The 25,483-nt window shown below is 37.6% G+C and overlaps 1 protein-coding gene across 3 annotated transcripts in view; it reads left to right on the forward strand.

Annotated features, from left to right (window-relative positions):
* spidr (scaffold protein involved in DNA repair) overlaps positions 1 to 25,483 on the forward strand; it is a 389,881-nt gene that overhangs the window by 103,742 nt on the left and 260,656 nt on the right. For all 3 annotated transcript variants that reach the window (XM_028803494.2, XM_051929096.1, XM_028803495.2), the window contains exon 6: positions 19,466 to 19,695. In XM_028803494.2, the coding sequence (XP_028659327.1) occupies positions 19,466 to 19,695 (230 nt within the window). The remainder of the gene's footprint in view (positions 1 to 19,465; positions 19,696 to 25,483) is intronic.

The following is a 25,483-nucleotide window of genomic DNA, read 5'->3' on the forward strand; positions in this document are numbered from 1 at the left end:
TAGGTATGTTTACAAAGGTTTACCCCATTGGCCATGCTCTCTTTCTCAGGGGTGGGGGTCGATCTGTTTTCAATCCTATTTTTTTGTAAAAACTGATCTATTTGTATGGAATGATTAAAATTAATAAAAAAAAAAGAAAAGTCAAGCAAAATGACACCTTTTATTGGCTAACTAAAAGATTACAATATGTAAGTTTTCGAAGCAACTCAGGCCCCTTCTTCAGGCAAGATGTAATAAGATGTGTAAAAGTGAAAAAACAATCAAAATAACTGTTGACTTTGAATGCACTGCTAAAGACTGATTTAACTGGAAGAATTGTGCATCTCTTAAATGGACATACATTAAAACGTGTTTTAACACTAGAATTACCAGAGCCTATGAAAAAACTCGTAGATCCGTCCCACCTTAAATCGCTTCTTAAATCCGTTCGCACCTCTCCACCATCGTCTTTTGTCTTTTAAATGTGTAAATAAAGACAAGCTGCAAGCAGCCAGCTATTCCATCCCCCCACCGACTTAGAACGTGGACGAACTTCTCCCAGCTCATGCCATCTGGGAGTGAAGTGGAGTTTTAGAGTGGAAATAATAGATCGTTATTTGGAACACACGCATTTCATGTGTGTTCCGTTTCTACAGTAATCTGTGTAAATACATTTTTAAAACAAACGTTTTTCATATTCTAGTAGTAAATGATAAAACGTAGGCATAAACTATATAATGTATGAAGCCTGAAGTCCAAATATCAAAGAAACACTTTCACGAAAGGTACAAATATAACAGAACAAGTGCGCTTTTATTCAAAAAATATAACTGCCGAAAAAAAAGCCGCCTTAGTGTGCGACATTGACACTCATTTATTACGACTGCCGCCGTGGCGCAAAAGTATCAGTTGCTGACTGGGAATCAAGAGGTCACGAGTTTGATCCAGCACGACTTCCTTTTGAGAAGTGAACTGCTCTTATTTTTACTATTTTAGAATAAAAAGATACATTTGATTTCAGTCTGTAACAGCCGGTGTAATTTATATTTGTAAAGGTTAGAATTGTTTTTTTTTTTTTTGTTTTTTTTTTATTCACTTTTCATTCTCTCAGTCGCGTCCAGGATCCTTCCCTACCCCATCTAACACTGTTGTTTTCACATAAAGACGCACTATAGCTCTGCAGTGTATCACGATACATATGACTGCGTGTTTTTTTTCCCCCAATCTTGCCAGTCCCCACATGTTGCTGTATGCTGTTTCTTTTGTACTCCAGGACATGCAGAGGAAAGCATAGTAAAGAGCAGTAACTTCAGCGTTATATGCAATCATCAGGCACTCCCCATCTGACACTGCTGTTTTCACATAAAGACGCGCTATAGCTCACCCAAGGAGCGCCCTTTCTACATTTACGACATGTGTACTTGTTGCAGTGTACACACCTCTCTGTGGTATGGTTCCTATTACACTGAACAAGCACCTGTAATTTGCAGCTCTATTCATTATCTCAAAACACCATGCACATTCACAGTAATTCCCAGTTATGTCCACCACTCACACCCACGCCCACAACCATACAGAAATGATTCCACATCAGAGAATTTCCAGTTCCAGTTCAGGTGTGTAATAGAAACCACAGCATAGAGAGAAGTGAGTACATTGTAACAGGTACACACGTTGTAAATGTAAGAAAGATGATCCTTGCGTGTGTGTGAACTGTTAACATTTGAATCTGATGATTGCATATAGCGCTGTCTTATGCGGTGATCAACGCACATTTAAAAAAAAGAGACAAATGTATGTGACGTTTTGATGAAATCATTTTATGACGCAAATAGTACCAATCACAACAAAAAGTCGAAGTAATGCAATATTATTTGAAAACGAACAGTGTCAGATTGGGTGTGAATTTATACTGTGGCGCTGTTAGAGTCAGATCAGAAGCTGAATAAGCTCCTGTTCTGACTGTAAGTAAAAAAGCATGAATTAATCAACAGAAATAACCGCGATCGACATTTTAAACTTAATGATTTACAGTACATACCAATTTATACATTTTTGTCCGTTTGAGGTTACAAAGAAAGAAAAAAAACACTTCCTCGCCAGCGGGGAATCGAACTCGGGTCTCTAAGGCACAGTAGGGTTGCTGTGCTCTGAGTCTGCAAATCTTAGCGTTACGCCACGGAAGGTGTTATATTATTCTTGAACCTTTTGTGAAAGTGTTTATTTGATATTTGGACGTCAGGCTTCACACATTCTATAGTTTATGCCTACATGTTGTAACATTTATTACTACAATATGGAAAAGTTTCTGTTTTAACAATGTGTTTACACAGATTACTGTAGAAACGGAACACACGTGAAATGCGTGTGTTCCAAATAACGATCTATTATTTCCACTGTAAAACTCCAGCAGTTCAGTCACTCCCAGATAATCAAACACGGCATGAGCTGGGAAAACTTAGTGAACGTTCTGCGACGGTGGGGAATGGAATAGACGGCTGCTTGTTGCTCGTCTTAATCGGTTTTAATCGTGAGAACGGTTTTAAGGTGGGCCGGATCTACGAGTTTTTTTGTAGACTCTGGTAATTCTAGTGTTAAAACTCCGCAAATACTGTCCTCAGTTGTTCAGTTGTTCATCACCATCAACAACGGAAGTGCTGTGTCTGTGAACGTCAATCTCCAAGCTGCTCTTTTTGCCACCCCCTGTCCCGAACTTTTGGTCATTTTCACATCTAAGAGATTTAATTCTTTTGTAGTTAGTAGAATCATGGTGTGCCTTGGGATTTTTTGGGTTACAGAAACGTGCCACCGCAGAAAAACAATTGGAAAACACTGCTCTACCTTAGCTCCTGGCATGCTAAAAAAGATCTCCATAACTGCTATCTCGCTTAAAAGCTAACACTCTGCATTACTTGGATGGTTATGTTGTATTCTTTCTATAAATTAGCGAAGATAATGCAAACTGGAGCAATGGGTATGGATAATCATTACACTTTCGTAAAATGTTGTTATTATATTAGGTCAGTCAGCACTTTAAGCTACCTGGGAGACCGGCGAGTTAAATACAGAGGTACCAGACAGTTATTTTGGTTTTAGTGCCACTCAAAGATAACTTATTTAGCACTTATGGGGTATGAAATGTATTCGATATTCTTACAGAAAAATTAAATAAAAAAATTAAAAAAGAGAGAGAGCATAATTTTTACCTTCACAACATTTCTCTAGCATTGCAACAGGACTGCTGTAAACTCCCCTCCCCACCTCATTCCTTCCACTCGCTCACACCTAAAGTCAGCATGTGTAAATTAAGAAAATGAACACCAGTGCTACGTACTGACATGTGGCATATCATTATGAACCTCATAATATGAAATGTTAAAACTTTAATTGAAAATTTTATTTCATAACATTTTTAAAGGTAGTATATAAATATGGTACTGGATGTGTATGTAAGTTTTTTTTTTTTTTTTTTTTTTTTTTAAACATTAATACAAAAAAAAACATGAAAATGCTTTCCTGTCCTAAGCACCGGCTGAGGTGTTTGCTTTGGTACTGCCTGGTATGCTGCAAATTTTTTTAATGCGTTGAACATGCCACATTCTTCTTCTTCTTCTTTCGGCCGCTCCTGTTAGGGTTTTCCATAGTGGATCATCCAAAATTGTTGTCTGCATATTGATTTGGCAAAACTTTACACCGGATGCCCTTCCTGACGTAACCCTCCCCATTTATCCAGGCTTGGGACCGGCACGAAGGAACATATCACATTAATCATAAAAATTAATGTGTTAACTTTCCCAGGCCTTAAATATATGTGTGTGTGTGTGTGCATGTGCAAACGAAGGTCTGTGATACAGTTAGCTAGTAATCCACAAAGGGAGAAAGTTAATTATGTATCTTAAAATAGATTTTTGTGCCTAAGCTTTCAGCAAACTAGTAGGAGTCATCATCAGAGGAAAATGATTAGACATACAAGAATCAAAGCCAATATATAGCAAATTGGGGGGGTGGGGTTGAAATCAATAAGATGGGGTTTGGAGGGTGTTGGTCATAAAGTCTTTTTATTATTTAGGTGCCATTCTTTTTACGTCTGCATATGTTGGGCTCATGTCCAAATGTCTGTTAATGGTGTTTTCAGTTTAGAGCCATGATTCTGCCAGTGCTCTGGCACTTCTAGTATTAGCCCTTAATTTTTGCATCATGTCCCAGTAAAACGTGTGCCCAGTTGAACTTGTACAGTATGTGTGTATATCATAGATTGAGGGTCCTTCCTTCTGACAGTGTTGTGATGTCCTTGTTTTGCGAGTGTCTTAGATGTCTGCCCCACATGCTGTATAAAGCTGGGCATGCACTGCATGGTACACTGTATATGGTGTTCCATGTCTCTAATGCACATTTCTTGCTTTTCACATTAAAAAGAACAGTCCACTGAGTGTTTGCATTTGTATGGGCTATTTTGATGCCTGATTTGGAGAGGATGCATGCTGTTCTTTCCAATACACCTCTGTGATAAGGAAGGGTGTGCCATCTAGGATGTGAGATCAGGTTCGAGTTGATTGTTTACTGAGGTCTGGGTGTCTTGGGGTAGCTGTTTGATGTAAACAGATGGAAAAGATAATGTCTTTCATTCTTTTTAGTATTCTTTGTATTACAGTGGGTGTGAATCCTGAGTCTTAACATATCTCCACTTATGCAATGAAGGGTGAGTGCTAGAAAAGTGTAATAATTTGTCTGCATAACATTCCTTGTGATATGCACCCATAATTAAAGCAGCGTCATTACCTCTGCCACCGGAGATGTCCAGGAAATTAAAGTGTTGGTTCATTTCTTTTTCTATGGGAAAGTGAATTGCAGGGAATACGGAGTTGATGTGACTATGGAGTTTATTCAGCTGATTGCTTTTTAATAAGACACATATGTTGTTGATGTAGCAGATCCAAAGTTTAGGTGAGTTATAGCCATGCTTTCAAATCGCTGCATAACCAGTTCAGCTACGAGTCCTGATATTGGAGGTCCCATTGGCATGCCCTCTTTCTGTATGTAGTATTTTCCATTAAAATGGAAGCGAGGTTTTCTGGCAAAGTGATATTAAGTGCATTATGTCCTTCATGGTCAGCTTTGTTGGTGCCATTATGGTAGGGGGTTATTTAGTTTTTTCAATAAAGTCTCTGTGGCCAAACAAATTGAAATCATGGTATATAGCAACACATCATCAAACGAGATCATGATTTCATCATCATTGACAGATACATTCTTCAGACACTGCAATGCATGTTTAATAATCCAAATCATATGTTAAACAAGGGGGCTCTGCCCCCTGCTCACTTCGCTCGCCTACCCCCGGCATTGGGTATACTGAAATACATTAGTCGAGCTCGTTCGTTTGGAGCCGTGCCCGCGGCATTTCAGACACGCGTTGTAGGCGCCCGCGTTCATTGATTGTATCCAGGCGGGCTCGTGTTTGTATGTCTGTCAGTCGAGCTCGTTCGTTCTGAACCCGTGCCAGCTTTGCTTCCGCAGTTTCAGACACGCGTTGTAGGCGCCTGCGTTCATTGATCTTATCCAGGTGGGCTTGTGTTTGAATCGTTGTGCTGTATTGTGTTTGAATGTGGTGTAAAGCGTTCAGCGGTTTGTACAATCCCAAGCAGCACATTATTCCTAACTGCACTCCGCAGTAGTGCCACTCACAATATGGCGGTAACGCCTGCGCCTTCAGTCCGCAGTAGTGCCATTCACAATATGGCGGCGACGCCTGCGCTGTCCGTACTATGTCGGGTTTCACTATGCTGTGTAGGCGCCTTTGCCTTTCGTACTTTCCCGCGCCTTCCGTACAATCTTTGTGGACCTGTGGGGCCTCCGTAGCCTCTTCCATTTGAATCTGGGCTGCAGCGCAGAATCCTCTTTTCTGTGTGGTTGTGTCGTTAGTCGTTAGCTATGGGCGCGTTGTTGCTTCATTTCTCATTCACGTCAGTTGAGCTCTTTCGTGTTTGGGCCGTAACTCCTTCGTTCGCAGTGGATACGACTTCGCTTGCGGTTTATGAGACGCGTGCTGTACGCGCCTGCGCAGTATGTCTCATGGACCCATCGCCGTGTACCTGTGTCCATGCCATCCGGTTTTCGCCATGTGCCTGCGTCCATGCCATCCGGTTTACCATTCTCGGTTAGTAATATGGATGTTTGAGCAGTTGAAAAAGCCTTTTAGATATGTTAGATGCTGGCCTACCTGTTAGGCTGACCACAGGTCTGAATTTAAAAGGGTTTTGTGGATTTCTGGGAGGCTGTAGAATTCTGGGCAGATCACATGATGTGCTTTTGTATGTGTATATATACATAACACATATATACATATACATATACATATATACATACATATATATGTATATATGTGTGTATATATGTGTATATATATATGTATATGTATATATGTATATATATATATATATATATATATATGTGTATGTATATATATGTTCACGGCATTCATAGTCTGAATCACAATCTGATTGTATGGGTGGTTACCTACCAGGTAACGCTTGTAGAGTGTGTACGCCTGATGAGCCCAGAATTAGGGCGAAACACGTGTCGCGTACTCTTTACATTATTTGACAGGAAACTATTTCAACCAGTATATATATGTGTGTATATATATATATATATATATATATATATATATATATATATATATATATATATATATATATATATACATATATGTATATATATATATATATATATATATATATATACATATATGTATATATATATATATATATATATATATATATGTATGTGTGTATATATATATATATATATATATATATATATATATATATATATATATATATGTATGTATTTGTGTGTGTGTATATAAAATTCAAGCCACAAATAACCGTAACTCTTCTAACTTTTATTGAATACCTCTTTACACTGTAAATCTAATTTTTAATATTTTAATAAAAACTTAATAACAAATTACACAGTCATATTGTGCAACTCAGCACAATAATGACAGACTACAGTTACATTTTTGTGATCATTGTAACATGGCTTCTGGCACACGCTACGGTGGGCAACTATTTTGCAGTCCTGTGATACTAGACATATAAGACACCTTCTGCATTTTTTGGCCACTTTTATTTCTACAAGAAGCTGTTTCAAGTGATATGGCTTGTTGCTGTTTCACTCTGTGCTGCTGCTTTCCCACATTCATCTGCCTCCTCCTCATCTGAGCTCTACTCCTCTACAATCTGCACAGAACATTGAGGATCTGATAGCATCAGAAATATCACTTTACACTGCACCACTCTATTGCTCATCATTTATTTTCCCACTTTGTGTGCCTAGTTCTCTCTCTGCCTAGTCATGAATCATTGACAGGGACTATTTCAATGACTTGCTGTGCTGATAAGTGTCAGCATTTCTTTACTTAGTACTTTCCTCTCTAAAGTCGTAAACATGTAAATAATAAGGAACAAGACAGAAATTTTTTTTTTTGTTCTTTATTTCGCCTTATACAATTTCTTGTATTAGGAATTTGGTAGTTTTCGCATACCCCTTGGGGTCAGAGCGCAGGGTCAGCCATTGTACAGCGCCCCTGGAGCAATTACAGGTTAAGGGCCTTGCTCAAGGGCCCAGCAGAGTAGGATCTCTTTTGGCAGTGACGGGGATTCGAACCGGCAACCTTCGGGATACCAGCACAGATCCTTAGCCTCAGAGCCACCACTCCGCCCAAATGCAGTCTTATTCAACATATATAGATAAAAATAAATCCTGAAAAGGCATATTTTGCTCAAGCATGATTTATAAAGGTAGCACTTAAAATACACGTTGTAGAAAGGTGCTATATTGGCGCCCGACCTGGCACGGAGAGACATGGAGACACACATAAAAAGCAAACACAAATTTATTGTCTTCACCTGTGGGGCACATCTTCCCAAAGACACAGCACAGTCTCACAAAGTACAAACCAAAGCAAAAACACACTCTTCACCACCACTCCTCCCGGCAAGCGTTGTCCTCCTCCTCCCAACTCTGGCTCCTTTGTTGTCCACCCGGAAGTGCTCCAGGTGCTTGATCACCCGTTTTCCGGTTGCGCTCCCGGGTGTGGCTGAAGAACCGCCCAGACGGGCTCAGGAACCCTTGCAGCACCCCCTGGTGGCCACCCCGGGTCCCAGCCGGGCTGTGGAGGACTCCATCTCCCATGGAGCACTGCCAGAATCTGAGGCACCACTGCCACCCAGGGGGACTGTCATCTAACAACCCTGGGGAGGTATTGTGCAGCCCATGACTGTTCCCCCAGAAGGGGCGTCCTTGCTGTGCAGTGGCCCCGGCCATCTTTCACAGCGTGTAAAAATACTGACGTTTTACTGTAGTTACGGTTGGTAGCGACCATGTATGTTGTAGGTGAATAAGTGATCAAAATAAAATAATTTTAAAATGTTTTGCAATATTTCTGGTAGTAAATTGTTGCAGATGAAATAAATGAGGCATACCTGGGGAACGGCATCTACAATGTATCAAATGACCATGTGAGAGCTGTAAACATGACTTTATGGGTCACTAGTAACCCAAGATATATATACAAGAGTTAAAGAATATGTGAATAAGTAAATAATTTTAAAAAATGGTTAAGTGCTCCTATCAGGATTAACATATCTACAATGGATTGATGTACAGAAGCATAATATGTTTATTTGTTTTTACAAATATTTAACACAAACTTGAAAAAGAGGCAGAATAGCTTGCATCTGTCACATAAAGTAGTCTTTTTTTCTGTTTGCAACTCCTAAAACTCTAGTTAAAAACTTGTATAGTACAGTGAGCAAATTATTTTGAATCTTGTGAAAAACATCAACATACAGTTGGACATTACGGTTTTCACAATTAGCTAAAGCTGATATCAAATATTGTGATTCATTTTGGGATGATTCATGTATCAAAGTTTGGTTTGTCACTGACAGTCCTGCTACTTGGATAGATAATTCAAGATAAAGAAATTTTCCATTTTTATCTTAAGGGTGCAATATCATAGTTAAAAGTGCCTGAAACATGTTTGCTGTTAAAAGCATTTGCAGTATAACTAGATGTTTGATTAGATAAAAGCTGACTAATCTGTGATGTGGCAGGTGAATAATTAAATCCTTTGTTCTTCACGAGTGTCATATAGGACCAGGACGGAAATGACTCAAGAGATTTCTCCTCTTTGCATGTGTTCAACTCTAGTTCATTCACTGTGGAGTCGTGTATGCTAGCTATAGTTCAGCTGGCAAATAAATAAATGCATACACACTGCAAGATTCATTTTACTTTGCTTTGCTTTTGAGGCTCCATAGTAGATTTGCTGCTGCTTGCTCTCTGGATAAATGCTGGTGGTTTTCATAGCTAAAGCCAATATATTTGTAGTTATTCTGCTGTTCACTGAGCACATTTTTGTTAACCAGCCAAGAACATAGTGTTCTACTCAGTCACTAGGTGACGTAGAATCCTGGCTACCTGCCCAGGAAGGTCAAGTTCATTCAAATAAGACAGAGCGTAGGCTGGCTGGGTGAGGAATGTTGATCTTGTCTTCACATGACTGGAAGGCGGTGCCATGGATTTTTCCAAGCTGGGTTTTGTAGCTGGAATAAGTAAATCAGGTGTCCTCCAACCTATTTGCTGAACCTCTGTGTGTGTTACTCTGTTTTGATCACTTTTCTGTGTGTGTGTAAAACATTTAAATTAGAGAAGTATGTTGATTTCAAAAAATGAATATCATAAACAAGTACAATAAAGTGGTTATTTTTTTTGTCCTAAACAAAATGTATTAAAATGTTTTGTTTGGAGGACGCTTATTTTTCTGCCCCACATTATTGTAAGAATGTTTTAATGATTAAAATACAGCATAGCAAAGGATTTTTTTAACCTGATATGAATCATCAAAGAAAAGATAATGCTGTTTTACCATCTATTTGCTTTTACCATCTATTTGCACTTATTGCTGCAATTGCAAACCTGGAATGTTATGATGTTATAAAAAGTCCTGTACATGGTAGTTATGAAACTTACTTTTCCTTTACCTTTTATTTTTAAATCTAAAATATTACATATTCCCTTCAAGGGTGGGTTCAATCATTATGTTTTTAATGGAATAACACTATGCCTTCTAGTGACTAACTACATAAGTGACCTCAGAAAATGGTGAATAAATTAATCAAACTTCATTTCATATGATACCTTTTGTAGTGAGCACTTTTACTATTTGTTAAAAAGAGTTACGAGGACAAAAACAACATAAGATATGTGCAAACTGATTCTTTAAGATCAGCCAGTTTTCTGCAATGTATTATTAGATTGGTTAAGTGGTGGAGTCCGTTTAATCTCAGTTACTTGGCAAATTTGTCCCTTAAGCTCTCTCTCTCTCTCTTTGACCTAGTTAACCCCGTTTCAAGGAAGACATCAAAATGTAATTTAGAGAACCACAAGACCCTTGGTCCATGAGGAAAAAGTTGCAATGAACACTATCCAGGAATTCTTTCCTTAATGGTGCTGGATGCTACCCAGATAGGCTTCATTGCCTTTTTGAGAGTATAAATGTATTAAAAGAGCTCAATTGATTCATGACTTTAAAAGGATTTTCAAAATGAAGAACTCTTCATTTAGAAATTAAGTCAGTCAGTCAGTCATTTCTCAACCCGCTATATCCTAACAGAGGGTCACGGGGGTCTGCTGGAGCCAATCCCAGCCAGCAAAGGGTGCAAGGCAGGGTGCCAGCCCACCGCAGAGCACACACACACACCAAGCACGCACTAGTGACAAATTAGGATCGCCAATGCACCTAACCTGCATGTCTTTGGACTGTAGAAGGAAAATGGAGCACCCAGATTAAACCCACACAGACACGGGAACAACATGCAAACTCCACGCAGGGAGGACCCAGGAAGTGAACCCAGGCCTCCTTACTGTGAGGTAGAAAATAATTCGGCCATACTGGTATTCTGAATAAATTTCAAACAATATTCATTTATGAATGAATTATTATTATTATTATTAATATAAAGATAACATTAGATTTAATTTCACCTTAAGTTTTCTTCATTTATTCATCTTTAAACATGCTTAATCAAATTATTCTTTCACCGGGGACAATGTGAAGAAAAACCCAGTGCAGACCCAAGAAGACTGTGTAAACTCTGCAGCCAAAGACAAGAATGGAATTCACTCCAAGTCTCCTAGAGCTGTAATACAGTAGCCCTAAACAGTATTGCATCATTTCAAAAGGTTTTTTACAACACAAGTGACATGTGGCTTTCATGGTGGTGCAAGGCATAGTAGTAGTAGTGTTGTTGTAGTAGTAGTAGTGTCATACATGTTGTGGCAGTCGGCTGGGGGTTGTGCCCAGCTGGGACGTCTGAAAGGACCAGGAGAGGGACTATGCCTCCCCTGGGCCACGAGAGGGCAGCTGCCCTGGTTGGTGTGGGGGCCACGGGAACTGAGCATGGAAGCTCAACCCTATTGGGGCCCGTGGTCACCGCCAGAGGGCACCCAGAGGGTCATAGAGCCCTGAACGTCAAGGAATACCAAGGACACCCGGAGGGCTTCCGGATGCTCATGCGGCACTTACTCCACACGTCAGATGGCACCTGGAGCACATCCGGGTGGATATAAAAGAGGCTGCCTTCCTCCAGTCGGGGGCCAGAGTCGGGAGGAAGAGGACAGAGCTCGGGAAAGAGGAACAGAGGCAGTGAATGAAGGAAGGACCATTGGAGGGCCCGGACTTGAGAAGGGTGTTTGATGCGAGGACACTGCGTGCTGTGTGGGACAATTTATTTATTAAACGTGTGTGTTTTTGGAACTCTTGGTGTCTGCTTGTTTGTGTCTGGGCTGGTTTACCACAATGTAAAGCGTTTGTTAAAATTGATACTACCACTTTATGGAGTCAGAATCTTGGCTATAAATCCCAAATTAAGGTTTTTGTTTAAATTTTGCATTTTACTTTTATCTGCAGGGGTTTTAATTCACATATTCTTATTTCCCTCCCAAAAATGTGTGTGTGTTTAATTGGTAAAGCTAAATGGTTTAAATGGTAAGTGGTTTCTGCCTTGTATGCAGCACTACTAGAATAAGATCAAGCTCCCTACCACCTTGAATGGGTCTATGTGTGTTTGAGTTGCTAATGTAATAAGTTAATTGCCCTGAACTGCTAGTTTGAAGAAAATATAATCTTTATTGTACAGTGCATTGTCCACACTAACAATGCCTTTGAATTTTGTATATGCATACTGAAACACTTGACCAATATTGTGGGCATTTAATGAGGAGGATATTGCCTCATTTTGCTTTTGATAAATTATACTCTGAGACAATAATTGCATGATTAGAGATTTAGGGCAAGATTGGCAGATGGTTACAAAAAAACAGCAGATTAAATTGCAAAGATCAGTTTCTTAATATTAGGGCAAGCAGAAGTTAGAACTGGAACTGTTGCTCTGTTTAATTTATATAAATGATCCTGAGTCTGCCCAGGTGACTGTTAGCTTTTACTCTAAACATTTTCAGTTATTTTTTCATGTTTCTTATATTTCCAGTACTTTGATTTCCTTCTGTTGTTGGGAATCATATGAATTATCTCTTTTTGTGTTTTATTACCACTCTTAGTTTTTCTTTTTTGCTTTGTAAAACCCTTTCTCATGATGATCTTGATGTAACAGACCCTTTATGAAATAAAGGGCAAGGGCATGATTTGTTACAAACTGCCAACTGAAATGAAAGTAATACAATCACATCAGACTAAGTTCATACTGCCTTCAAGAAGATTTTGATCTGGATCACACTTTTTATATTTTATTTTATTTAAATCAAAAAACATTCTGTTCATGCAAGTCAAGTTTAACAAAACTGGGTTTGAAGTAAATCGACCCCCACCCATGAAAAAGAGAGCTAGGTCAGCAGAGTAGCACTTTAATAATAGTAAAAATATACAGTATAAATAGGTAAATGAATTAAAATAGAATATCAAAAGAGGGGAAAGAATCCACTTCCTCAATTTAAATGCTTATTCTAAAATGTTATTTATCAGATCCTTCCAGGTTTTGAAAAAGTTTTGAACAGATCCTCTAAGTGAGAATTAGATTTTTTCCAATTTTAGATAATATACAACATCAGTTATCCACTAACTTAAAATCGGTGATTTAGGATTTTTCCAGTTGAGCAAGATAAGTCTACATGCCAATAGGTGTAGTAAAGGCAATTACTGTCTGTTTGTCCTTCTCCACTTTAACACTAGAATTACCAGAGTCTACGAAAAAACTCGTAGATCCGGCCCACCTTAAAACCGTTCTCGCCTCTCCTTTGTCTTCTAAATGTGCCGATTAACACGAGAAGCAAGCAGCCAGCTATTCCATCCCCCACCGCCGCAGAACGTTCACTAAGTTTTCCCAGCTCATGCCTTGTTTAATTATCTGGGAGAAGTGCTAGAGGTTTAGAGTGGAAATAATAGATCACTATTTGGAACACACACATTTCATGTGTGTTCCGCTTCTACAGTAATCTGTGTAAACACATTTTTAAAACAGAAACTTTTTCATATTTTAGTAGTAAATGACAAAATGTAGGCATAAACTATATAATGATCAAGTAAACACTTTCACAAAAGGTTCAAGGAAGATACAAGACCTTCCGTGGCGTAGCGGTAAGATTTGTTGACTTGTAATCAAGAGTCCCCGGTTCGATCCCCACTCACTCCTATATTTGCCATTTTCAGTAGTGAGCTCCTCTTTTTGTTAATATTATACAGTACACACATACATTTGGTTTGCGTCTGTAACACACGGTGTGCATTTATAGGACTTGTAAAAGTTACCATTTTATTTACTTCTCTCTAAATCACGATCATGATACATACTAGATCCTTTTCTCACTGTACTTTGGGATCTTTGAAAGGGAGGGACTTTAAAATGTTTTTATATATTACAGAAATACTGTGTGAATCCTCAAGACTGATCAATATTTCTTCCGGTATAGAGGTAGGTGGGAGGTGAGGGAAATTGGGTAGATTTTGTTTGACAGAGTTTCTGATTTGAAGGTAGTGAAAGAAATGTGTTGCTGGATAGTTAAATTTGGAATGTAACTGTTCACAGGATGCGAGGACGTTGTCTATGTACATATCTCTAAACGATTTAATCCCGGATGTTTTCCAGACATTAAAAACTGCGTACATTTGAGAGGGTGGAAAAAGGTGGTTCTCGTGTGGAGGTGCCACAGATAAAAGCTTCTCTATCTTAAAATACTTCTTACATTGGTTACATATTCTGAGTGAATGAAGCACTATTTATTGTTAGTATATTGGCAATGAATAGTACTTATTGGGGTATAAAGCAAGGAATAGAAAGAAGTACTGCAGGATTTTATTTTTATTGTGGATCAAGGCTGTGTCTACTCACCTATTTGTGTCAAAGTCCAGGTTTTTATAGCTTATATATTTGCCGCCCAGTAATAAAATTGAAAGTTAGGCAAAGCCATGTCACCTTCTTTGTAGGGTCGCCTTTTGAATATGTGAATGTTTTGAATTCCAAATAAATGAGGTTATGGTTGAATCTGATTTTATAAAAAATGATTTATTGATGTATATTGGAATGTTTTGAAATAGATAGAGAAGCTTAGGAAGGTTATTCATCTTGACAACGTTAATTCTTCCAGCTAAAGTTAGATGAAAGGTAGACCATTTTTGTAAGTCTTGCTTAATTTGTTCCATGCAGACAGCAAAATTTTGTTGATAAAGAGCTTTTTATGTTTACTTATGATGTTTACTCCTAGGTATTTAAACTGATCTGCGATGATAAGGGAAGGTGTCCAATCTGATATCATGTGCTTGAGAATTCACTGGAAAGACCACACTTTTGTTCAAATTAATTCTGAGACCAGAAATCTTTTGAAATTCTGTAAGTTGCTGTTATGACTGCAGGCATAGTATTTTGTGGATCTGATATATGCAGTACCATATCATCTGCATATAGTGAAATTTTCTGTTAAAGTCCTTCTCTGATAATCCCCTGTATCTCTTAAGCATTTTGACAGTGAATTGCCAGTGGCTCAATGGTGATTGCAAGCAGCAGTGGTGACAGAGGACATCCTTGTTTAGTACCCTGTTCTAGTTTGAAGTAGTCTAAATTAATGTTAATACAAACTGAAGATTCTGCACAGGTATACAGTAGTTTGATCCATGCACAGATGTTTGGGCCAAACCCAAATTTCTCCAATATGGTAAAAAGTTCCATTCAACCATATCAAATGCTTTTTCTGCATCCAAATCTGGATCACACTTGTTTAACAACAACAATTCTTTCAATCGCGTCATCATCAAAAAGTAAGTACTGTATATACTTGCGTATAAGTCGGGTCTTGAAACCCAAAAAATCGATCATAAAATCAGACCCTGACTTGCTGTATATGCCCATGTCAAAAAAGTGACCCTTAATTGTTTTTTTTTTTTTTACATCTTCTTGCTTCCTCCAATCTTGCACCAGTTTCTCAGACACATCGAATTTTGTTGCAGCAGCACAGTTACCAATTTCTTTTTACACTTCAACGATTTTTAATTTAAAACCAACTTCATATTTTCTTCTGATCGAACGTTCCATTGTAGATAAGGGATGCTCTTACGATAAAGGTGTATGAGGGTGGGAGATACAAAAAACACAAATCAGTGCAAACATTGCTTCGGAATAGTTTGGGTATTACCATGTGATCACGTAGGCACAATACATAGGAAGAAAAAAGGCACTGTGCTCCGTGGTTACACTCTCAGGTACGAACATGTATTAGGGCCACGGAGAAGTAAAAAAAAACATATGGACACAGTGAAGAAACAAAAAAGTATATGTCAAGAATAAAGTCAAAGAAAGTCAGTTTAAGAAGCATGTACCAAGGAACATGGGTTAGGGAACACTTAACACAAAGCATTTAATGTGCTACATTACTTATGACGGGGTTTGAGAAAATCTAGTAAATTAAAAATTGATTTTAAAATGACGTTTACGACGTTCTACTTTAATGACAAAATAAACTATGAGAATAAAGTCAACGTCGAGTTTATTCTCGACATACACTTTTTTTTTCTTCACTGTGTCCGTATTTTTTTGTTCTTTTCTGTGGCCCTAATACACTTCCATACTCAGGTGGGCGTTAGCATATCATGATCTCTTGGACCAATAGCGTGAGTTTTCCACATTCGGCTTATACGACCGACATTATAAAACATGGGAAATTATATGGTAAAATCAAGCCCCGATTTATCCGCGGGAGAACTTAAACGCGAGTATATACGGTAAGTGGATCTTGGCTGTCACGTTCACTTTTATTCCTGGCTGCCCCACAAAATCAAAACAAGGTGTTGCTGGTTTATTTGAAGCAGAGTCAACAGAAACACAGACACGAGCATCACTTTTGGATTCATCAGAATTGCTTTTGGTTTCACCGTCCATTTCAATTTCATTGCCTGAAAACAGATTATGTTCATCATCATGGATGATGAGAGGCTCCTCAACATCACTGCTCGTATCACTGTCAAGCATATGCAAAACCTGGGTGGCTTAAAAAATGTTTTGTTATGAGACCATTATGAAGCTAGGAGAAGACATAACTACACCATTGCCTGGGTAATGCTTGGGCCTAGCGTTTAACTAATTCACCCCTACGCCGTTGCCCAAGTAACGCTTAGGACTAATGGTGTTAGCATTTTTACAGCCTGAGTAATCCTCAGATCCAAACTTAGGCAAGACGTGTCTATACAGTTGCCTGAGTGACACCTGAGACTAATGCTTTCAGCACTATTTTCATAGCCTGAGTGATGTTCAGGTTTAACGCTGAGGAGGTTAATTCATGAAGGTAAAAAACAAAACAAATCAAAGCTGTAATTTATTAGTGCATAATTATATTTACCATTAGCTTCATGAAAAGAGACCTTAACTAGTTTTCTTAAAAGCCTACAAAAAATTTTATTCTCCCTGAACACCCATCTATTCCTAAACACACACTAGGAACCAATTGCCCATCGATAACTACTTTTGTTTTGCAAATGTGTCAATTAGCGACACTCAACCTGCACTCATCTATCCCCCATCCAGACAGCCAAAGCCATGTCACAGCCAGTATTTTCACTTTCAGCTCAAGTCTGCACTGAAGATTATATCTAGTAATGTAGTAAGGAATTACATATATAGGTAGTGATAAATCGTTATTTGAAATACTGCAAATACATGTCATGTGTGTTCTGTGTCTACAACCATCTGTGTAAATGTACGATGAAATAAGAAATGTTAGGTCTTGTAGACACAAATCAAATGCGTTTTTTTTATCAATTATAACCACTTGAATGTAAGTTTTTACTTTTGTGATAATAGCAGTTATGTGACATCAAGGTAATTACAATATCACACAGACATAATCTGTCATTTACCATTAACTAACTAATCTGAGGTCATGATCTTCATCGGGAAAAGGTGAACTGTCCTCTTTGAGTGGAAGGTGAGTTACTGCCTCAAGTGAAAGATTTTAAACACCTTGGGGGTCTTGTTCACGAGTAAGAGGAAAAGGGATGGTGAGATCAACAGATGGATTGGGGTGACGAACGCAGTTATGCGGTCACTATATTGATCTGTAGTGGGGAAGAAGGAATTGAGTCAGAACTTTATGTTTTTCAAGTTTGTTTGTCTATGCATTTTAATTATAGCAAAATAAGCACTTTCTTATTTTATGAAGTTGGAAAATGTACTTATAGCCTAACATTCAGGTGTGACTTACTTAAACTGATTTTAAAGTTGAAGTGTTGTCTGTTATTTAATTGCTTCATCAATGAGAAAGATATCATGTTATTTTTTAAATGGCAGCGCCCATACAGGCAATTTACAACATATTATGCAATATTTGTACAGTTCTATTTTTAGAGCTGCATACCATAACTGTTCTGGATTTGTGCGGCTCTTCTTAACACAGCTGTGTAAAATCTTTTTGAATTTACTTCTAATGTTGCCTGCTATGGGTGTATTTATTTGTAACATTATAGTTTCTAATTGTTACATTTTTGCTTTTTACTTTTTTGTTACAATCTACTACATAATAAAACACTAAGGTCTGTGTGTGTGTGTGTGTGTGTCTCCAGTCCCTCAAAACAATCAGGTTGGTCTGTTTGTCTTTGGTGACACAATCAAAAGAGGAAGTGCAAGTGTGAGACACATGAAAAGGAAAAAAGGCATAGGAGGCATACCGAGAGAGTCACCAAAGACAGGAATATGAAACGAAACAGGAGGTGAGGAAGGTGTTTCAAAAGTAATGAGTCTCTGTGAAGCAGAATTTATAGGAACATGCTCAAGAGAGGGAGTGTCGGTCAAGCATGGTTTAGACACACCTGGACACAGAGGACAGGCACTAAAGATACACATAGGGCAAGAGATGGCAAATATTTTCAAATCATTTAAAACCTGCATTCAAGCAGTGTTGCGGCAAATCTATACATAAAATGCCAAGGTCTGTTCATCTGTCACGCAAGTACTCACACAGTACTGGGTCTAGTAACTTGATCTTGGTCTTTATTGAAAGCTTATGGCCTCATACTTGCTGGTGAATCTCAAATTTGAGGTAGTGCCAACCTTGGATTCATGTGTTTCTTACAGCAAACCAATCGAGAAAGTGAAATGGCAGAAAGAAAAAGACCAGTGACATTTATTGAGCGTGAAGCAAATTGCAGAAGCTGATTATGTGATAAAAAAGAGAAAAAGAATTAGGGTTAGAACTTTGATCTTGGCCTTCGTTGAAAGCTTATGTCCTGGTATATTCTGGAATGTCAAAGAATTTGAGGTCGCAGCAATCTTGCAAAGGTAAAGTGCTCAACAAAGAGACACGGCAGAAAGAAAAGTGTCTCCATCTGCTGAGTGTTTTACAGGCGAGCACAAATGTTTATTGTAATAAAAGATTGATCCTCGCAAGCCCATCCATTGGTACTCCCCTCCAGGACATGCTACATACATTTTTTTTCCAAATTCATAATCAAGTGTAAGAATTGTTTATTGGTCACTGACCGTGAAAAACATCTTTGTAAAGGAAGAAGTAAAAAAGAAGAGCGGTGACATCTGTAGAATGTTGTGTGCATCACAGAATGCACTTAATACAGAATGCCAACAAATGAACACTACTTTGGAAAGTTTTATATTACTAATGTGATCACTGTGAATCTGTATTTTTTCCAGGGTGAAAACAAAACTGTCTTGCCAAAATGGAAAAGTTTAGCTTGCTTTGTATGAACCACCTTTGTTTAAGGGCCAGAGGTCTGTGTGTTTCCTAGTCTTATTGACCCTGGAGCATACGTTTTAATGGAGCCGTGTATAGTATGGTAAAGATCAACTGAGAACTATGTCATTAATATCTTTACAGATTTCTATTTTATTTTGACTTTAATTTTAATTTGTACTCTAAAATCCCATTAAATTTTGTGTGATAGTCATTTTTCTCACTTTTTTAGGTTAACACTGATGCTGAAATTTCAGACTATTCTTCAGACGGTGATGCCACCCTCATCAGTTCCCTTGAAAATAACTCGGAAATGACAATGATTCAAAGACGGAATGTGAGTATGTCTGCAAGTGACTGGATAAAATCAGCCCAGGCTCTTCTACAGACACCTAAGAAACAAGGAGAAATGGTATACAAAACCCCAGAAGACTCTGCAAAAAAGAAAAAAAGATTTGTAAGGTTAGTACTCTTTTCCTGTGATTTATGCCTAAAAAGGTTTAAATGTATTTAACATGGATAAAGAATCCATATAGTTCATGAAGCGTGTTGGTTTAAGTAAAGTGCTTAGTGGTTCATATGTCCTTTTAAAAAAGAAATTTAGGTGTCTAATTTGCTTCTTGGAATCTATCATGAATGCATTTACTGTTATTTATTAATTCTGTTTCCTCAAGTGTTTGCTTCCCTAATTAGCTGGAGGAATTCCAAGTGATTAACATGAATTCCTGGGTTCTTGTATACCATTTCTGATCAAGACTGAAAGATGTCCATTCCCTTAACGTATTAGATCAGGACAACATCTTTCTTAGTTCAGAGATTCTTATGGTTGTTCTTATCTACGTAGCATGCATAACTTCAAATGTCTTTTTTGTATAGTGACAGACAGAATTCTGCCCTTAACGTTTAATGTGATTTATTTACTTCTTTATAAAGTTTTAATATAATGCTTATTATATTTTAGTTGTTTTTAATGATATAGCCAGACATATTAATAGCTAATAAAAACAGCATCAGTTACAAAATTAGTGTTGTAATTAATTCACATAAAATATTCAATTCAATCAATTCAATTCAATTCAATTCAATTTTATTTGTGATTCAGCAGAACATCCAAGATGTGCTGCAGAACGAAAATACGATGCACAAGACATTAATAAAAACACATAGTTAAAATCAGCCTACAATAAAATACTAAAATGCTTCATTTAAAAGACGAACGGCAGTAGGAAAAAAACTGTTTTTAAACCTGGTAGTTCTACATTTCAGGCTGCGGTACCTTCTGCTTGAGGGCATGAGGGAAAAGAGTTCAGAGGCAGGATAAGTAGGGTCTCTAGAAATCCGCACAGCTCTGGCCAGACAGCGTTGTTTTGCCAAATCTTGTACATTTGGCAACGGGGCTCCAATGATCCTCTCCGCAGCCCTCACCACTTTTCTCAGTGCTTTCCCGTCCGAAGCGCTGCAGCTCTCCTGCCACAGAGAGCTGCTGCTGGTTAGCACGCTCTCTATGGTCCCTCTGTAAAAAGTGGTGAGGACTGACTTACTGAGATGGGCCCTCTTTAGCCTCCGCAGAAAGATCAAGCGCTGGTGAGCTTTCTTGATGACGGAGGAGGTGTGCAGGGACCAGGTGAGGTTGTTCGTCACATTAACTCCCAGGAACTTAGTAGACTGCACAATTTCCACAGCAGTGTTCTTAATGTAGACCGGGATGTGTATCAGCTGTTTCTTCCTGAAGTCGATCACCAGTTCTTTTGTTTTTTCGACATTCAGTATCAGATTGTTTTTATCACACCATTCCACAAATGACTTCACCTCCTCTCTGTAATCACCCTCCCCGTCACCTCGAATGAGACCCACCACTGTTGTGTCGTCCGCATACTTAATAATTTGGTTTGTGCTGAACTTGGCACAACAATCGTGGGTCATGAGCGTGAAGAGGAGGGGACTTAGAACACACCCCTGTGGAGAACCTGTGCTCAAGGAGATGGTATCTGATTTATTCTTTCCTACCCGTACGTACTGTGGCCTATCCATTAGAAAGTCCAATATCCAGTTTTGCAGATGTATGCCCAGTCCCAATGGGCCCAGTTTGCTGATCAAATTCTGAGGGATGATGGTATTAAAAGCCGAACTAAAATCAACAAACAGCATGCGGACCATAGCGTCTCTATTCTCCAGATGTTCCAATGAAAAATGGAGTGCAATAGATATGGCATCCTCTGTGGCACGGTTGGAGCGGTAGGCGAATTGGAGTGGGTCAAAAGAGGAGGGTAGGACAGAAGTAATGTGGTCCTTGATCAGCCTCTCGAAACATTTCATCACTATTGATGTTAAGACTACAGGGCGATAGTCATTCATGGTTGTGACTATGGGTTTTTTCGGAACTGGGATGATTTTGTATAACTTCAACAAGGGGAGAGCAAGTCTATAAATCTGTGTTCCCACTATGACATTCAAGAGTTTATTTAGGCATTGAACATGCTGGCATTTATTAAACAACTTCTTCATAACAAAGGTAAACATATTACATGATAAATGTGAAAAGTCAGTGCTAGTATCCAACACCATTGTCTACAAATGAGAGCCTGTTTTAAAAAGTTAGAGTACTTTGGGCAATACTTGTGGCATGATCTCATTCTGCATTGCACCTACATCATTTATCATCCTGAGGAATAATTTGCCATGCTGTGCCTATAATGCAGGGCTCCAACCTGATAAGAGGTTTACTTGCTTATAGAGAACTTAAATAAATTATAATGCCTGAAAATCCTGCTTTGAAAAGATACTTTAAGTTGATTTAAGTTGAAACAGGCAATAATAAAATGAGCAAAGCAGTTTATAGAGGTAAATGTCCGACCATGGAAAAAGCATACAGAAATATGGTCAGACATTTTTGTCCGTATTTCATATCTGCCCTCTCACCTGTTTAAGACCACAAGTTTTAAATAATGCTGGGTTCATTCATGCTTCTTGTAATAAGGGTGAAATCTAGATTTTTTCAGTTTGCTAAATAAGATTAATTTACTTTGAGGGTTGTATTTAAGTAAGATGTAGGTTTTAAGACTATAACTATATTTTAGAGCTTACAGGGAAAAATAGCATTGGTTTTAATTGTGTATTTAATTAGAACTTTATCAAAAGTTTGGGAAAGCAAAAATGTAGGCACATGACAAAAAGTCCTGACAAGGAAGTGATCAGCACAGTTAGGTACTGCCAGGGAGAGCAGGGGATGTGGAGAGAACCTGCAAAGACTAAAACAAGGTTTAACACTAGAATCCCTATGAAAATATTCATAATGCCATTCCAACTTAAATTCCCTCAGGTCTCCTCATCACCATCTTTGTTTGCAAACATGTCAGTCAGCACAAGCAGTAGGCAGCCTGCTCACTCATCCCCCACTGAGGCAGATGAAGTCAAGTCAGACGCAAAATTCTCAGAGCTGAAGTCTCTTCATCTGGGAGTTAAGTGTCTGGAATTGTATAGGGTAAATAATATATCATTATTTGTAATATATACATTTCATGTGTGTTTCAGCTAGTGGCTTGTTCTTGTTCACAAGAGATTGTGTTTTTCACAAATATACTGAAATTCTCTTAGGAAGAAACAAAAGCATATGTTCTGAGACATGCGTATGATGTTATTTATCTTTATTTGATAAGGTTGCATATAATAGGTCTATAATAAAACTAAGTAATGGAAGCTCAGTGCACAGTGTGTAGATGAGTGTAAAAATGGCTTAAATTCAGAAAGTGAAGAGTTATAGTATGAGGTATTTCTTCTGAATTGGGTGGTGTTAAAAAGGGTTCACTTCAGGATATAATATACATAAATGATATTTGTCATATAAATAATAACCTTGTTTAATTTGCAGCAAATGATTCCAAATTGGGAGGAATGGTAGATAATTTAGAATCCTCCAAATCATTTTAAACGGTTCCTGACAGAATTCAGATTTGGTATACTTGTGTCAAGTGGAACTTAATATAAACAAATGCAAAGTATTACACAAAAATGTTAGATTTGATACTCAGGGGGAGATTTGAAATTTGAAAGTACACCTTATGGGAAGGACCTAGGAATCATAGTGGACTCTTGACCGTCCATAACCAGACAGTGTACAGAGGCAATTAAGAAAGCTAATTACATGTAACATTGTATAGGCCAAAGTGTGTTGTAAAAAGGTAGGTTATACTTAAACTATAAAACACACTAATGAGATCACCTAGAGAACTTTGCATAGAGTTGGAAGGAAGATTGAAGGAGTTGAACTTTTCAGCTTTAGCAAACAGAAATAAAGAGTTTCATGATTGAAGTGTTTAGTATTATGAAGGAAATTAGTACGCTTTTAAAATTAGTTCTTCAGCAAGAACACATGGACACTGAAACTTGCTAAAGGAAAATTTTTCATAAATGTTAGGAAGTTTTTCTTATGCAGAGAGCACAAGGAATAATTTACCAAGTAATAGAGTTGGCAGCAACATTTTGGAGACTTTGTTATTTTGAAGAAATTATGTGAAAAGGATGAGCTGAAATGCTCACTCTTATCAAAATTGTACTAGCATTCTAATTTTGTTTGTTTTACTTTAAGTAAAATTTACATGTCCACTGTAAATCACTGAATTGTTCAATTGTCAAGGCTGCAAATTGTTGAATCTATTTACAAAACTAGATAAGAAGCCAACTGTAATTTTACTTATTAGAAAAAAAACCATCGAAAATAAACATTCTCTAATGGTAATGTGTGGATGTGATGAGATTTCAAACTTCTGAAATAAAAACAGAAAGATAATACTATACCTGCAGAATACACAATATACTGTATACTGTGTAACAGTCGTATAAAAGCACACCTTGTTTCAGTTGAATGGTTTTAAATACCACATCATAAATTACATTCTTTCAGTCCTTATTAAGTACTATAATTATATAAATTTAACCTGGTGACAACACACAGCATATTCCACTTGTCATTATTTATTTAACAAAAAAAAATCAACTTAGCTTTATTATTTGCAAGTGCCAGGCAAGAGGGTGTATTTTTTTTTTTTTAATTTTCTAGATTGGCTAGTCTGCAAGTTGTAATATATGACATATATTACAGTATGTCAAAGCATGTATAGTGTAACATCTTTCTTTCAAAGGTTTGAACAATCAGAATGGTAAAATTTCTAAACTTTTCATGAGGTTGAGAAAAGAAACTGTTTGTAGTTTAAGGACAATTAAGTAAAGGTTCTAAATTTTTATTTATGTCTGAAAAAACGACATATAGTTAATGCAGACTAATTAATGATAAGGTAGACAGAATAAGAAGTTTTAGGCAGCTTGTAGTCTGAACAACATGTGATAACAGATCCACTACTACATGACTGCATGAGTTTACCAAAAATGTTAAACAATAGGAGCAGTCACTTAATTGCACCTGTCATTAAATATAGATTTGCTGGCTGTTACTTTCTTTTCTATTACAGTACTTATACTGATGACAGATAAATGCATTTTTTTGATTTATGATGCAATAATATGTGTTAACTTTTGCAACATCCTCTATAAGGGTGTGCAGTTTTATTACAATTTTAAATATGAACATACTTAACTTACCATTCAGTTATATAGTTTAATATAAATCTCATCTCTGCATTTAGTGGCCCCATTCTTCTAATAAAATATTATTAAGCTTGCTCTTAAACATTCTGAAAATACACTTGCTAATTGTACTATATGTAGTAAGTGGCTAATGGGACCCTTTGGTGGTAATCCTCTTTTGCAAAAGTAGTTTGGTAATGAATTATTTTCTTTCCATATCCTTATTGCTTGCTTAGGGATAGTTTATCTAGCTTTTATTTGGGATTAGGCTTATAGTTTCTAAAACCAGACACCACATGGAGAGGAGTAGGTGCATCCAAAACAACAGACAGCAAACGCTTTTACGTGCACACAATCAAATCAACAAAAATGCTTGGCATCTAGTTCTTCTAATACTTCCTCTGACCCATTCCAAACCCCACTCACCTGCCTCTGTTGCCTATCAACACAATGTAAAAGTTACATGATAGGAGGTGCAAGGGAAATAACAGTGTAGAAGTGACACCGTTCAGTGGTCTAACACCAAAAACCATTTTGTGTAGTGCTTTGCCTTTGTTTAAACTTTAGTAGTATCATGTTTATGACTTTTTTATTCGTTTTTTGAATAAACTTGCCTGTTTTTTGTTTCACTTTTATTTATTTTTGATTGTTTTTTGGGTCAGAGTCTTAT

This window comes from Erpetoichthys calabaricus, chromosome 6 (assembly GCF_900747795.2).
Source record: "Erpetoichthys calabaricus chromosome 6, fErpCal1.3, whole genome shotgun sequence".
Classification (NCBI taxonomy): domain Eukaryota; kingdom Metazoa; phylum Chordata; class Cladistia; order Polypteriformes; family Polypteridae; genus Erpetoichthys; species Erpetoichthys calabaricus.